At 37.8% G+C, this 17,186-nt stretch overlaps 1 protein-coding gene across 1 annotated transcript in view; it reads left to right on the top strand.

Annotated features, from left to right (window-relative positions):
• Nucleotides 1–17,186, top strand: part of SOX6 (SRY (sex determining region Y)-box 6) — a 245,163-nt gene that overhangs the window by 131,357 nt on the left and 96,620 nt on the right. The window contains exon 7 of the mRNA XM_009892024.1: nucleotides 17,006–17,126. Within this exon, the coding sequence (XP_009890326.1) occupies nucleotides 17,006–17,126 (121 nt within the window). The remainder of the gene's footprint in view (nucleotides 1–17,005; nucleotides 17,127–17,186) is intronic.

Consider the following 17,186-nt stretch of genomic DNA (forward strand, 5'->3'; position numbering starts at 1 on the left):
TTAGTTATAAAATGTGACTTCATGTCAGGAGCCAGAAGAAATGCTGACGTTAAATAAAGTCATACGCAATTTAAACAATAAAGCTATCGATGCCTGGTTAAAAGTTAATGATGCACAAAAAATGGCTTAATAGAGACAACCTCAGCAATGAAAGTGATGGTAGGAAAATTAAGCTAAGTGGATGAATGAGAAATGGTGATGTTGTTGGATTGCTAAAACAAATTCATGGATGGCCTGATGGTTCATTTCATAGTACTGTATGTTTCTGATTTATATATATGTGTATCTGTATGTATACATGTATATATATAATACGTGTTTGAGGGTAACACTGTACTTTCATATTAGGAGTGGCAAGAAGTGGTCTTGAAACATTTCTCCTTTAGATTCTAGAAAAGGACAGACAGTTTACCTGTGCATATTCAGCTTTGAGATGTCCCCCTGGCATATCTTGGGATGACCTAGTATTAGCCGTAATGACCTCCTATTATAATATTACAAGTGCTAATATTTGCACAGTTGGTTGAGACCCCAGTCAGGATCAGCATCTTATTACGCTAGGTGCTGTTTATGTACGGTACAAATAAGAAGGGACAGATTGTGCCCTGAAGAAGGGTAGAAGCCAACATGAAAGCACCATATCCTTTCAAAACCCATTTAATGCTGTAGACATAATCTACTCGTGTTACCTAAGCAGAGTGAGAAGGCTCAGTGAAGAAAGTAACAACCCACAACATTGTTGGAGGTACAATTTGTCCTTCATTTTTCCTTCTGTTGCTCCATATGAACACACAGATGTACTAGAGCCCTTCAAGAATTATGATTCCGTTGTTTTCACATTTCCTCGCCTGCTTTGAGCGCGGCAGGGTAAAATCCGTGGTAGATGTCTTAAATAATAACCTGCAAATCCATATTCGGACATTGGGCCAAATTAAAAAACAATAATTCTTGTCTTTTTATGAGTAGCATACAAGGATTTTTCAAGTCATGGTGGATTGTTTCTATTGCAGATTTAACAGTGAATTGATATGGTCACCTCATTTAAAGATGTATAGACAGCCAAATATGCTGAATGGATGCTAGGTCAAAGGCAAATATAGAGAAATGTGTTTCCTTAGTTTAAAAATGCATGTTAGTCCAATGGTCTCTGACATAGAAATTGTGATTAAAAATAACATGAAAAGCTTTTTATTTGCTCGTGATGTGTCACTGTTCAGATGAGACAGTTAGTCCACCCGTGAGGAAAAAACTGCTCTCAAAATGACCTAATGTTGAGTTAAGCCATGCTATGTTTTCATTTGTATTTATCCTTTTGGGGGCAGACAGATTCTGACTCGGAAGACCAGTCGTGAAAAGGGACAGTAGTAAATTAGGCAGTTAGATAATAATTATTAACAATTGTACGCAATCGGACTCGTCTATAGACTCCTGGAAAGCTTGAAGCCGAGCAGCAGCCAGCCGTTATTACCTGCTAAAAGCATTAACAGTAGCTACGGTAACTTGCCGAAGGATAGAGGGGATATGCCTTAGAATAAAACCTCTGTGTGTCAGAGGGATTTTCAGACTGTGCAAGAGTTATGTTTTTTTTACTAATGTTAGGCAAACTGTTTTGTCTTTGCATTGACTTTACATTGGCCGCAGCCTACACAGAGGGAACTGCTGGAAAAAAGGGGTGCATTAATACTTTCTACTGTGTGCGGGCCAGCCAGTAGTTAGAGAGGGGGCCCATGTTTTCTTAGGGCTCAGATGGCAAAGCTAAGTATTCAGCCTACAGCAGGAAAAAAGTGCCTTTTTTGTTTTCTGGCTGGAGAGTCCAAGCATTCCCAAAGGAACACAATGAATGGCCCATTTTGTCTGACACTGTTTCGTAGACATAGAATTCTTGTTTTTTCATAATTATTCTTGCCCGTCACTGGGTGTGCACATGACATTTGAGCGTGTTTTAAAGTCTTAACACACTCATGTGCCTGCAATAAAGTTACTCATAACAATCCAGGCTTTCTGCAGACAACAGAGCAGGGTCTGTTGTTTTCACAAGTCACAGCAGCTGGGAGGCAATTGTGAAGACAACAGCTTAATCTAGCTGGAAAATACAGGAAGAAGAGAATATACACTCAATTTCCTTCCATATTATTGCAAACAATGCAGAGGGCTTTTTTTGTTGTGGCTTTTTCTTTTCTTTGCTCTGGGTGGTCTGGCTGAAAATGTGAGTGGCATAAAATACACTAGTTAAAGTACTTTGAATTTTCAACTTGTTGCATTTTGGTATTCATGCTGCTGTGCCTAAATCTGTTAAAGGGTGAGAATATTAATCTACGCGAGCACTGTAAAAATCATACAATAACAGCCTTATTTTGACCTCGCCTACCCAGTGTTTACACTGGTGTTGGTTTACAACATATGTTGCAGTTGCTTCTGAGTTACACCGGTATAAATGAAACTGGAATCAGGAACTTAGAGAAAATCTGATTGCTGAAAACTTCCATTTGAAACAACATTAGTTAAAGAAAAAATAAAGCTAGGCAGTCTTAGATGTTTCAAAGTTGTATTTTAGCTTCTGTGTAAAAGGACAAGGGCACTCAGTAATTTGTTTCTTTATTGCGTGCTTGTGAATCTGTAGATTAATCATATTTGTAAATGCTTCATTTATTTCAGAAGCACATTTACAAACAAAGCATGCAATAAATTAACTTGCAAACTCAGTTAAAACGCATCATAAGTAGGCAGTGATCAGATAGTTTTTCCCCTAGCTAGATTTTCTGGTGACGCTTGGGGAAATATCAGGGAGCTGTTTTTTTTTTCCTTGATGCAGTGGTCGAAAAGTGAAGAGGAACATATACTTCAGTTATTATGTCAACACTAGAAAAAGTAAAATGCAAATTAACATCAATTTGACTGGAGAGGTGGGGGTAGCTTAGCAGTCACCATTAGATGTGGTTTCAGTGAGGGTAGACGTTCCTTTTACAGAAAATGCTGTATTTATCCAATTGCAGTAAAGGTACCTTCCTTTCCTGCTCTTGGGAATGCTGCATACAGCAGATTTCCAGTAACCATGGCAGACAACTCAGATGGGAAAGATTTTTATTATGCATAGCACAGAGGTTATAGCAGCGACTGGTAACAGCAAAAGCCAGTGAGACAGTGAGTATGGAAAATGAATGAGTGATTTGAACGCGGTCCAGACTTCCAGGAGCGAGAATTGAGATCAGGTTGACGTATACTGAAAAAATACAATATGAATGCTGACATGACTTGGATGTACACTCTGCAGTTTGTGACAGAGCTGCAAATAGTACAGTACCACATGCACCAGCCAACTCCGGGGCAGTGGTATCAGGGATGTGCGTACTGTTGGAAATGCAGTGGGTATTACTCTATTCAGCCATAAAATAAAGTAGATAGATAGATAGTAATAATATCATGTAGACAACCAATCTATTTAAAAAAGCATGGATGTGGACTTCAGGGTCTAAGCATTAAATCAGTTACTGACCTACCAGTAAGCAAAATATCTTCCTCTGTTTTCCCTAAAACACAATACCACACCTCTCCCCTCCATTTCCCTTAAAAATACAATACCAGTGTGGTTCAAAATAAATGTACAGGTTAGTTCAGCTGTGCATCTCAAGTTAATCCTGTTCAACCCATTCACCCTCACATCACAGAAACCCTATATATGTATCTTATTTTCTTGTATTTTTGTTTGTTGCAATTTTGGAGTTAGACTGACTTTCACAATGAAAAAAAGAAAAAAAAAAAACAACCTAAAACCTGTTTTTAAAAAGACATCTAAATTGAAATGGAAAATTACATCCTAAAACCTCTTATTTACCTGAAAAGGCAGTGGAGACAAACAGGTACTAACAAAACAGGGAGTTTGGGGAAGAGCATTGTTTCCTCTGAAGACCCTTGAGTGCACTAGGAGGGCTTTAGAAAAGCATGATTTTAATGTGTTTCAGCTGCATGTGTCTCTCTTCAAAAAGTAGATGCTTGTGGGTGTCCTCATTGCCTTGATATGAAGCTACTTTTATGTCAAGCTTTTCTCGTATATATAACAATGACCTTCCTAAAGCCACGAAAGCTAAATGGACTTCACTGTGGTCTCCTTCTTCATGATGGAAGTTTATTGACATCTTTTGGGCATGACTTTATTGGTATCAGTGACCTAGAAAGGAGAATGTACTGCCAGAGAGCTACCTTGTATACATAAAAAATACTGTCCAAAAGAGATGAAGTGAGAGTGAATGCTAGGAGTTTTGCAAAGAGACTGAAGGTGAGGAGTGAAAAGATTAAGTGAAGGAGAAAAAAATGATTTAATAAATAGAAGAGACAGAAAGAAATCCAGCAATAATAGATGTGAGTGATGGAGTGATTTCCAAATGACTTTTTTTGGTTACTGAAGTTGTCTACCACTATGATTAGCCCAGCTGGATTGCTGACTTCTTCACTCAGCAGCAAACCTGTTAAATGTATCATGCTCAAAGTACGTCTTTACAGAGATAGAGGTGGTCTTCCCAGAGCAAGCATTTAAGAAACATAGGTTTTGTGTGTCCCAGAAAGTCATTTAAATGGGGACTATCCAGGAGTGCAGCAAACAAGTTGTATAGCCAGATGGGTCTAATAACACTGAAATCCCAAGTGAGGGATTTGGAAAACAAGAGGAAAGCATGTTCTACATATATCTATATGGCTATGTGGGGGTGTGTGTATATATATATATTAAAATACTTATACAAAATATATGTATGTGTTTATCTAAATATGTACTTTACATAAATATACACAGATCTGTATGTCATGTATGTACATGCGTATATATGTAGAATATACTTTTTATAATATAAAATATATAATCATATCTATACACTTATGTATTTATATATAGAGAAAGAGACATTCACTTTCACTTTAAGAAGATGTCTAATAGGAAAGTTTCTGCTTGTTAAGATCTGTGACTTTATGATGACATGTACTACACACTTCCATAGGGCGCGCTTTTTAAGAGTAATCTCCTCCTAGTGAGTAAACAAATTTCCACAAAGGTACCTTCAGTGTACTTAAACATTGTCCACACGGGGACGTAGTGCAGAACAGCTAAGGTGCTACAAATACATAGACTGAAATACTGTGTGGTTGTTTCCTATGTAGTTGAATCCTAAAACCGAGCTTCAGAAAGGAGCACAGTGGCTTACAGGTAAACACAAATGTAAGACTTTGCACAGAGCTATCAAAAGAAGCTTTTTGTCTTCTCCTCTGATTTTAGAAGTCTATTTGTATAGGCATTTTTGCAGAGTTCCTTCTCTTGTTTTCTTATTACCTGACCAAATCACCGAAATTATGACAAGGGTAGCTTCTTTCTGGATCTGGCTGTCGCTAGCGAATGCCATTGTGGCTGACAGTTTTGCAAGAAGTTGCTATGTTAGACTGATATGTTGGACTCTGTACCACCAAGTCAGCCCTCATCCTTCCTCTTAGTTCTTATTTTTTCCCTTTCTCTATATGGCTTTCATTCCTATTCCAATGTATGTAAAAAGTGGCAGTACTAACTAGTTCCTACTTTGGAAAAAAAGTAGCACTTCAGCTGCTCCTGTAAATTCTTTCACCCTCTGAGCAGTGATTAATATACAGGTTTAAGAAGAATTTTTAAACAAAACCTGGAAAAAAAAGGAAAAAAGCAAATATGCAGGCTAATGGTATACCCTGAGGTGAGTGAAATGCATTTTTTTAACAAGCCAAGCATAGCAAAAAAGCTATTCTACAGTGAAATTAATAATTTCCAAAAAGATTTGCTAGCATTATTGTTGTATCCTTTATAAGAATATGGGTAACATGTTTAAAAAACATGGGAAGTGTGAATCAAAGCCCAAAGATTCAAACTGGTCTCTAATTTTTAATGTGAATTCTATTCATGTGCCCCTGGTGCATAGACTGAAATACAGTCTGTGGATAACAACTGTCTTTAGACTTGTGCCACTTAACCTGAAAATTGTATCTGTTCCTCTGGTAGTATGGATTTCTAATTTTCTTTACCCTTCTGCTTTAACAAAGCTTTAAAGTAAGAGGGCATCTTAGTGCCACTTGCAGTAGGTGCCTGGCTATAATACATGATTTCAGCCCCAAATATTTTCCAAAGGCGAGGTTTGTTTATTAACCGAACCCCATGCTGAGATTCAATCAATCTAATACAGGCTGAGTTTGAAGTTGAACATTCAAACGTATGCCCATACATCTTGGGCATATATCTTACATAATGATGTTGGCCCCAGACATCTTTCTGGGTTTGTTTATGTCTGTTATGGATTCCCCTCATTATCCATGCTGTTTGAGGGATTCCCTATGGATTCAGCCAGTTTATTGCATACTTTTTTAATTTTATGCCAAACTGAATGTTCTGAGTGGCAGCTCGCATGGTAGCTCCGTACAGCTTCCTCTCAAATCCAGAGCTGAATGCTGTGATTAAGGTTAAATAAAATAATACGCCAGCCAACGTGCTGCAAAAGGGTATATAAAAGAACGCCTCGGGAGACACAAGAGGGTTGTAGAAGTAAGGTGAATGATAAAACATTAAGATGTTGACTACTCTTCCTATTTATTTTCCTTTTAATTACGGTTAACCATTAGAGCAACAATTCTGTGATTTACAAGATCTTCCTTATTGAGCATGTATAGTAATAACACTGGGAAAACTCATTTATTAAGTTTCATCAGAGTGAAGGGATGTTTTAATATGCCAGTCGCTAAGCACATCTGTGTGTGCACACAACTCCCAGTAACATTAATTGGATCAGCCGGAGAACAGAGTCTTAAATATAGAAAGCAGAGATTGGTATGGGCCACGCTCTGTTCTCGGGAGTGTGTCCTGCTCCACTGAAGTAAGTGGCATTTTTGAGGCTCTCCTCCTGAGAGACGAACGTTGCCCTTCTCATATTCAGCGTATAGTACCCATTGAGTTCTTGTAGGAGAATTTACTAGGAGTAATATATGGCCACAAGAAACTAGAGCTAAAAGACAGGTTTTTCTTATAAAGCCTTTGCATTATGAAAAAGGTTGTTTTCAATCTGAAAACTCGGATTTATAAACACTTAATTCATCAGTTCCCTGTGCCTTTCATTTGAAATAAACAGCCAGCAATATTATTTTAAAATAAGGCAGAAGGTGTAACAAAAATGAAGTAATGTTTTGAGAAATATGTGATTGATGATTAAAAAACAGAGAGAGAAGGGGTGGGGGGTGTCAGTCCAGCATTCATTAGTCAGGCAAAACTTCTATTTGAGCGTGCATTAAGTCGGGAAGACCAGACAGTGTGTCTGGAAAATTATTCTTTCTTTGAGAAGTAGTCTCTCAAAAATATTCCCTTCTTTCTTAAATCTGAAGGCATCCTTTGACTGACTTAGTTATTTTATATCTATTGATGCTAGAGAAAACAAAAGAAACTTTAAAAGCTGGAAACATAAACATCATTGAACCACCCACTTTAAAAAAAGGGGGGGGGGGGGGGGGAACCACCTCTTTGATCACTGCTGGTTTGCATAGGGTTGAAATGGAGAACCTACAGACGTGCTGCTGGAGCATCGGTGATGGGAGACCCAGCTTTGCAGGACGCGTCATCATCCAGAAATGTTACCCACCAGGACTGAGAAAAAGAAAAGAAAGAAATCACAGTGGATGTTTTCCAGGAGGGAACATGCTACGCTGTGTAAAGGGGGCTAGTGTAACAAGAAGTCATCTATTCTTGATTTCTTTAGACAGCTAGAGCTTTGTGCCTTGTCTAGTTTCTACGTTTTAAGAGCTTGTTCTGTGTAGCAGAAATAATACAATAAATGGGTTTAACCACATTTGTCTCAGCTAGACAGTCTGCTTTGTCAAAGATTGCTGGTACAACATAAACAAATTATGTGTTTGTAGTGCTTTTCAATGAAAGCCTATCTAACAGAGCGGAGATTGTGTTTCGGCAGCTGTAGATTTAATCTCCTACCTGTCAGTTAAAGCAGGCATTTCCTGAGCAGATAAGGCCTGGCTGCAGAGGGGGGAGCAGGCACAGCTGGACAAAGGGCCATTGTTATTGCCCCGTAATTCTATGTAGATTTGCCCGTGCATTTCACCACACCAGCTCGGCACATTACGGTTGCAGAGGAGCCAGCTCTTCGCTGCAGGTTCGGCAGGCAGAGAGAAAGGGAATCGCAACACAGCTTTGGGCTATCGATTCCCACCGATTGTCATGAGCAACTGAAGAAAATATCTCAAGTTTTGAGAGCAGCGTCACTCTAACGTGAGTGTGATCATAGGATTCATGGCAAGGATCTATTCGCAAGCCGAGAGCGCGCTTTAAATAACGCTGGAGATCTGACAAATCGGGGAAAGCCAGAAAATGGGAAGGTTGGCATTCCTTCTTGAATATCCGGATCCTCCGCAGAAAAGGCAGCACAGCAGTGGGGATTTCTGTCTGAAGTATAGCTGTTGCTGATATTTTAGCACCCAAACTTGGATAGAAAATACCTAATGCTCATTTTAAATAGGAGTTTCCTGGGTTTCTGCCTTATTTTACCTTTTTAATGATTTTGTTCTTTCAAAATGTTTATGTAGATGAATCATAAACGCTGTAGAAAGTTGAGGCGCCAATACAACTGATTTGAGCCAGACACGGTTGGCGTAGGAAGGAAGCAGGCTGTGTGTGTTTGCTGGAAGTTTAGAAACTCTGTTGCTTACTCCCAAATCTGCAATAATTTCTGTATACCTAGCAGTAGCAATCACTTCAGTCATACTGTGCAAACACACCAGTTTCTTGGAACCTTTTCTGAGTAAAGATGGTCAGATTATGTCAAAACCTGAGGAATCCTAGGAAGAGATGGAACAAATTAATTTTTGCATGCAATCAGTATTCTGATTTGACTTTGATCTCTAGACACAGGAGTTTTCTGTATTAAACTAGTTCTCCATGTAATTGCCTTTGATAACCCTTTGTGTTTCAAACTAGACACTCCATAAACATCATGTGATTTCTGGAAATTATCTAGGTTACTATTCTGCATTAAATCTCTTTCAAAAATATACAGGAGCAAGAATATTCTCACTAGATGGGAGTACCTCCTTAGACCTACCCATTTAGGCTTGAGGAAAATTATCAACACTTGTCTCTATAATAAAGAAGAGTAAATTCATGGAGGAGTAAATACCCGAAGAAATCAGCCATAGGACTGGGTGGGATGGCAAAGGCATCTCCTTTCCACAGCTGTGACTCACCCTCACCCTTGTATCCCACCAAGTGTTTAAGGGCTAAACTGTGTCGCACTGGGATGTACCTGCTCAAAAGCTGCCTCATTCTGATTTTTCAACAGAGCACGTCCCTCATTAGCCATAGCTCTGCGCTTTGGGAAGCTCTTTATACAATCGTGTGGTAAGGTATAAATGTTACAAGCAGCAGATTACAATGGAATTGAGTTATATCCACTATGCGTTGTCACTTCTCCGACTGGAAAAGGAAGCAAGGCCTCTTTAAAGGTTTTCCTGTGTAAACTGTAGATGTAATGCTGTCCTCTGCATGGGTCTTTGAGCTTGAATTAATTAATAAGTGTAAAGCATTCAAAAGCTCTAAGTTCTTATATAGTTACCATATAATATAGTTCCAAATCTTGGAATATCAGGGAAAATATAGAAAGCTTTAAAAACAATATGCCGATCAGGAAGAAATTCTTCCCGTAGCGAAGTAAATGGCAGAACTGTTTGCATCGGTGAGCCCTGGATTTCAGGTATATTCTGTATTTGTTTAATAGAAAAATCCCAACCTGTTCTTTTGTCGTACTGTTTTTACCTCTATAGGGCAGAAGGATTTTGATCAGGAGGCTTTGAAAGATGTTTCTGTTTTCATTCCCACTTCTGCTGGAGCTATTCTTTAAAGTGAAAGACAATCCTTCCTTCAGCAATCATCAGTGTTGTGGCATTAGATGATTTTTTATACCGTACATTGCAGACCCTTCTATTGAGGGAATTAGTTTCATGTTAATAACTAGTGATGGCTACTATTCAAAGAAAGAAGTCTGTCTTGAAAGGATGCGGGGAGAAAACTCTGCTTGAAAGCACCAGTATGAAATGCAAATTTTAAAGCATCTCTTGCTCTAAATTTTTCCATCAACAGGAAATTTCAGTGTACTCCAAAAATCTTGCACATTTTGATATCACCATAAAAACAGAAGCTAATAAGGGATTTCTGACATAATTTATATTTAGATTTGAGCTGTGGTAATGGAGCTTCCGTATATAAAATATCAACAAGTATCATTAGGCTGCAATATTTTTCTTATTTTGGCATGAATAAGACAAGGTGCAAATGAGGAACATACATCTTCACTAGTCTTTGGAAATATCTGAAATAATTGACTTGCTCAGTCTTCTGTGATGGCTTGGTGACCACTAACTGTGACAATTTGCATAATAGTCAACTCTTCACTTCTGTGGAGATAACTGTTTGTATCTGATTAAAATTAGGACTGTTTTAGTTCTCTTGACTTTTCCAGAAGTTGCAGAAATAGAGATTTGCTGTTATGCTTTAACCAAACAAATGCACACATGGGGATAACAATATGCTGAGTTTATGCAGATTTTACAACACAAATCTGAATAAAATACCCACTAATAGACCCTTAAGGAGTAATAAACACACATGAATTTTCCTTAGTTGCACTTTAAAGTGATTTTAACATACTACTAGACCTTAACAATAATATTTAATTGACAAGATTATGCATTTGTATGGATTGAAAAGGTGGTAGATCTCTAATTCCAAATGAACTATAAATTCACTTTTGCATAACATGTTTTATTTATTTCTCTATAGCAGAGATGTTCTCCATCCCTCCTAGTGAGAGTTTCTTAAAATACAGACAATTTAAATAGATTTAATTACCATTTATCATACTCTTAACTTCATGAGATCATCTTTAGTTGAATTCTGTATTTCCAGGTAGTCAAGGAGCTGGATAAAAACAGGGCAATACCATGAGAAGCTAATAAAATGAAATGAGAAATAGTGTTTAAAACTATTCTGTTTTCGGTGTGGTTGGTAGTGTTTTTCTGTTGCTGCCTTCTTTATTTCCCAAGTAGATGGAACTTAAGTTTAGTTCATTTAAAGTTTCAAAGTAGTGAGGAAGAAATAATAAAAAATAACGATGTTTTGTTTTGCTCTATGATCATGGCTGCAAGTTTCACATTAATGTTGTGGCCAACTGCAGTAGACTTAAATGTCCAAATCATCCTGAACCACTGGACAAATGGAAAAAACGATAAGATAAAAGAAAGAAAATAGCAGTTATAATTCATTTACAAATTCAGGAGTGGGCTACATATTTTTCATAGTATTTCCCATATGAAATGGTCTCTCTTTGCAAGTCTATGGTATCTTTTTTACAGTTTATTTGCCAACACTTCCCCTGGGATCTCATTGGCAGACATTTTCTTTGTGGCTCATGTACTTTCACTGAGAGGAAATATTTTTCAATTAGACTGTAGATAATTAGATGGCAGATAAATTAGGACATAATATACCTCCCTATATAGATGCAGCTCCAGTGATTCTATATTGCTAACAGGAGCAGAAAGTAGTCTCTGAATAATTTTCAATGTGGGAGCGATGTCAACACCATTTTTGGTGTCTTAGCTACGATGGAAGGCCTGCATGATCACTTTTGGTCTGTTGGACCCACCTTTCATCAGTTGCTATTCCTTCTCACGCAGAGTCACAGGTGCTTCCCTGGGATTATTTATGCTGGAGGGGTTTTCTCACTTTAGCATTTGGGTCCGCTCTCACATATTATCATTTCATTAGAGAGTGTTAGGCATTGGTGGCGCATTAATTCAAAGCCTTGAGAGTTCATCAGTTGCATTTCTGAGCTCAGAACAAACGGCCCAGCCACCACTCACACACAAAATGGACAGATCCTTTGAACTGGTCGGTTGACCCAACCTTACAGTCACTTTGCTTCCTCAGAACAGCACAAATAAAACAGCTAGACCATTCAATTATAACCAAAGGGACCTTTTTATTTTTTCAGTACAATTGTTCTACAGTTTTTCTAAATAGATCATTTTGGGGACCAGAAAAGGGCTTAGTCATGGCACGAGTTCATTACAATAGTGGCAGAGCTGAGGGGAGGATTTGGGCCAAAATTCACAAAATCTTAGCACATAGCTGCTTTTAAGTGATCCCACTGACATTCCCATATATAAGTTTTCATAGAAGTCCCTACTTCTTTATGCAACATGGTGTTTGCTGTCTTGCAGAGTCACCAAAATGACCTAATCAAATTAAAATTCAAATTAAAACTTCTTATATTTCTTTTTTTACAGAGGACAACTAAACCCAATACTAATTATTGAAATAGAATTTCACATTCACAAATGCACATTCTTACTTGATACACTGCCTTTACCTGGGAAACTCTTCTGTTACACTGTAGTTTTTAAATGAGAGAGTAGAAAATTTCAAAAGCATTTTTACTATGGAAATTAAAAGCTTAATGATTGCGTAGACAGGTTATTTTGTAGTCTGGCTGTTCCAGTTATTCAAGAAGTTAGAACATTTTAGGTGGAAATTCAAGTTTAAACTATGAAAAATATAAACCTGCTTGTGGATGAATGAAGTTCTCACAGAGTCTGCAACATCGCAAGGATATCCTATACTGTACATCCTATACTAAAGGAAAAAAAAAGTCAATTCAGTAAATTCAAAGATTGGTTTCTCAGCTAACATGCATTGGAGTAGTCTGTTAGATTAAATACAAATCTCAAGATTTCTACAAGTTGAGAACAGGGTCCAGAGATTTTATTGGTGGAAGAAGTAGGGGGCAATGTTTTTAGATACTGTCGTTGGATTGTTCTAGGCAATCAGACCATATTTCGCTTATCACATTGTTTTATACTAGTGCTGGTTGTAACAACAACAAAAAAAAGCTTTAAGGAAGGGTTAAAATATTATGAATGTTCTTACTGTCTCAAAAGGTGGCACTTAATTCTCCCTTTTACTGAAGTAAACTGCAACAGAGAGGCAACTCGTCAAGTTTGGTCTTGAAAAGTTTGTGAGGAATTCAGCTGCCATTATAGGGTAGGATTTACTTCTGCTCTTGAAACCTGTGATCCTTGCAGCTAAGCAGAAATGTGCGAGCTGCCTTTTTGCTTGCACTGTTGCCATCCTTTTCTCTGAATGCCTTTATTTCTCTAGCTGCGCTGTTAGTTGTTGTAGAGGCAGCTTTGGTTTTCAAAGACAGAACTCTTTCTATTCCTTAGTCTCACTAAATGTGCTGTGTTCCTTATCCAAAAGAGGCAGACCATTTTCATTCAAGGCATTATTTTTGTATGACATATCACTTTGGCTTCTTTTTTCCATGCACAACACTAAGCATCAATGACTTTTTAACAAGGAGGATTGTCCAGCCAACTTCGGAGATTAGCATTCACATGACTGTGGGACAAAGCACTGCAGATTTGCCCAGCTTATCGAACGGGCCACCAGCTTTTATTATTTCAGGGAGAATCAAACTGGAAGTTGCTTCTTGAACTAATCAGGGCTGATTTGCTCTGAAGTTGCTTCCTGACTTAGATGTCAGGCAAGGAAGTGCTGTAATCAGTTCCCAAGGGCTGTCAGAGTTGTGATGGGATATTAAAGGAATGGTACACTACCTTTTAAGAGTTCCCTCATCTTGGTGGCTTCTCACGTTAACACAGTTAAACCTGAGCTTGTTGTATAGAAACAAAGATTAATTTTATGAGGTAGCTTTATAGAAGAGATGATTTTACTCAAGGTTGCTGAACTGAATTTTGGAAGGAATATGCTCAGGTTTCCTCCAGGGTTTGTACAGTGCAGTTAAAGATATAGACTGGCAGAATTGTTCAAAACCAAATGTTTCCTACAGGACACACACACAAAAAAAAATCTTCATGAAAGAGAAAATGAGTCCCCCTGAGTGTCACTGTTTGCATATTAGCCCATAGTACGGGCTCTGCCAAGTTACTCTCTGACTGACTGCTGCAGATGCTCTTTCTCAAGTATTCTGAGTGAGATCTTTAGTGCAAGTCTTCGGGGACAAACAATAGCACCTGTTCCTCACAAGATAGCAGCCCAGTTAGTCCATTCATGTATCTTTAATGAAGCTCTGGGGCAGATGGCAAAAAATGGCATCATCAACAACTTAGCACAGAGGAGACAAAAGGGGAAAGCGCTGATCCAACAATACGCTATTTTTACGAATGGGAAGAGACAGAGTCAGAGTGTTTCTCGGGCATCTGCTACAGTCTTGGTTTTCAGAAAGACCTGAGGAACATCTCAGCAATTAAAATTTCTGGGCATGTAGCCGATTTTATGAAATACACCAATCAACCCCTCCTCCCAATTTCTTCCCCTTCAGTAAAATCAAAATAATAATAATAATAAAACCCTCAGGAAAAAAAATTGTCAAAAATCAAGGTGTCTACTGTTTTTTTGGCATTCATTTTACATCTTTAATAATTCAGTGATCAGTGATACTTGTACATTCTCTTCCTTTTTAATGCTCATTTGTGCTTTTCAGTTGACCTGTGCTGAAAATCGACACCTATGTATATAATAATTCTGGATGAAAACGACATTTACCTAGGAATAGTATTTAATATGTGCCAGAGGGAAGACCCATGGGAGGGAATGGTTGCCATTTAGTATGGGTTTTTTTCAGTCTGTATAACTCTCTTAAGTGTAAACTCAAACTTAAAGTCTAAATGGAAGACACCTTTAGCCAAAGTTACATTGATTTATATAGGCTGAGGACCTGATCCAGCATTCAGAGTAGTATTTAAATGAAGAATAACAGATGACCAGATCATGCAATGGTAATTGTCCACATTTACAGAATTGCTTTTATTTGAAAGTTGTAAAAAAATATATTTTTGGATATGGTGGAGTGGATCCGACTCTACAGGATCACTTTGAGAAATAGCCATTGTAAGATTTGTTTATTCTATATTTCAAATGATATTTATAACACTACGGTGATAAGTACTGCTGTGGGTATTTATGTACCATCACTCTAACCACAGTACTCACTCTGATCTCTTCTGTGTCTTGTGAGATTGTGTCGGTGTCTTATACCTTTGCAAGCACATGGAAATACTTTCTCTGTGTGATGACTGAAAGGGGAATTTTTTAAGCCCCGGGTCCATTTGATTAGACTGTAGTTGGGAGCTACTGAAAATGATTGTAAGTTGTATCATGTTGAATTCCTTCCACTATATCCTATAGTTGTTTCTATCAGACAAAGTCTGTAGTTTTCATTTGCTGTACTCCTGTAGAGCCAGCTTAAAGGAACACCACACAGCAAAACTAGCACTATTTTATCAGAGGTAAATGCCTGTGCTGGGCACATGGGGATCAACTCCAATCTAACCAAGTTTAACTCATATCCTAAAACGCACAGCCAGGCTTACCTCAGCTAAAATGAGAGAAATAGCTGCTCAAAGCTAGTTTCTTTCACGCCCCAGTGCCGTAGCAGTAATTGCACAAAGACCTTTTTATTATAAGTTGATTTTCCTGAGAAATGGATTCAAAAAAATACTGTAAAGTGTTTATTTTTTGCTTGACCTTTATTAACCTACATCTTAGGGCTTTCCCAAGAGAAGGGTTGTTGGTAAATTAACCCTCATAGACACACACAGTAGCATTTCTGCACTGCATCAATGGTTGTGAAAGTAATGGGGATATGACAAGAAAATTTGGCACTATTTAAACAATGTCATAGGTCAACATATGGGATTTGACCAAAAAAGTTTTTTAGGAATTAAATGAAAAAAAAATTGCTTGAAGTGTACTTTAACTTTTTAATAGTATTTAATGCCACCGATTTATGGTAGGATGAGGACAGTATTTTTTTTTTCTGCCTAAAAACCCAATTTCTTCCTACATTTACTAACTTTGATCTACAAACCATTATATGTTTGCTTAACTACTAATCAGAAAAATCATAGTCAAACCCTTGGGTACTTCTGGGGTTAAGGAACGATGGATAAAAACTCTTTGTGATCTTAGCCACTGTCTCTGAAACACATGTAGCATAAATTAAGGAACTAGGAAATTAGCATGTGGATTTAACAGACACGATTCTATCACATCTCCTGTTTTCTATAAGTGGAATACAAATGCTGTTATAAGGTGAAGGTTTTTTTTTTGGTTTTGCATGTTTGTGCTTTTTGATACATTTATTAAGGTCATATTAAATTTGATATAGTAGGTTTTATTCTGAAATGGTCTCTGAATACAGCTCCATAATTACCAAGCTACATGGTAGTGCATAAAGGTATAAAACTGCTTAGACAGACAAGCAATTTATATGTTATAGTGAGGTGTGTATGGCAAAGGATGTTAGTTTAATTGGTAGCCAAGATGCTGGAACCTTAAATCTTAAAACCTGGGGTGTTGACTAGAAGACTGTTTAATACTGTGGTGAGATTTTGAAATAACATACCTAAGTTGTTGGTATATATGTGAACAATACAATATTGCAGGATCTCAGAATTAAAATTGCCCTAAGGATACTAAAATTTGAACATCAAAGTAGCTACTGCAGTGTTAGGTTACTTCTAAAATGCCTGTCACTATGCTGTCTGTGACCAAAGATGAGAAAAAATGTGAAAAATTAACAGAATTATGTACCACTCTTCTTTTTAGAGAACCTAAGGCGTACTAGAAGGGTTTTGTATCTTTTTAGCTTGTGCCAGGACAGGTAATATTTACTAAAAAAAAAAAAAAAAAGAGAGAGAACCAGGAAGAAGTAGGGAAACGTGCAGTTGACTGAGACTGTTACACCTTTGACACTGAGGGAAAACAATGTTAGTGAGGGCTTTGATGTGATAATGTGAAATTGGCAGGGATTACATTAAGGCAAAGGTTCTGTGGGACTGTGTGAACACAAGAACACTATCAGTACTGGAGAAATACCTGTCAAGACAAATTTGTGCTATTTCTGATCAGAGGCTCTCTTCTGTTTAGCAGGTTCAGGGTCACATGCCTCCGCTCATGATCCCAATTTTTCCACACGACCAGCGGACGCTGGCAGCGGCTGCTGCAGCCCAGCAGGGATTCCTCTTCCCCCCAGGAATAACTTACAAGCCAGGTAAGCTGACAGGGATGTGAAGCTATTTAGCATTTTAAGATATTAACTGTAGCTTCTTGT

This window comes from Charadrius vociferus, unplaced genomic scaffold, assembly GCF_000708025.1.
Source record: "Charadrius vociferus isolate BGI_N301 unplaced genomic scaffold, ASM70802v2 scaffold179, whole genome shotgun sequence".
NCBI classification, from domain to species: domain Eukaryota; kingdom Metazoa; phylum Chordata; class Aves; order Charadriiformes; family Charadriidae; genus Charadrius; species Charadrius vociferus.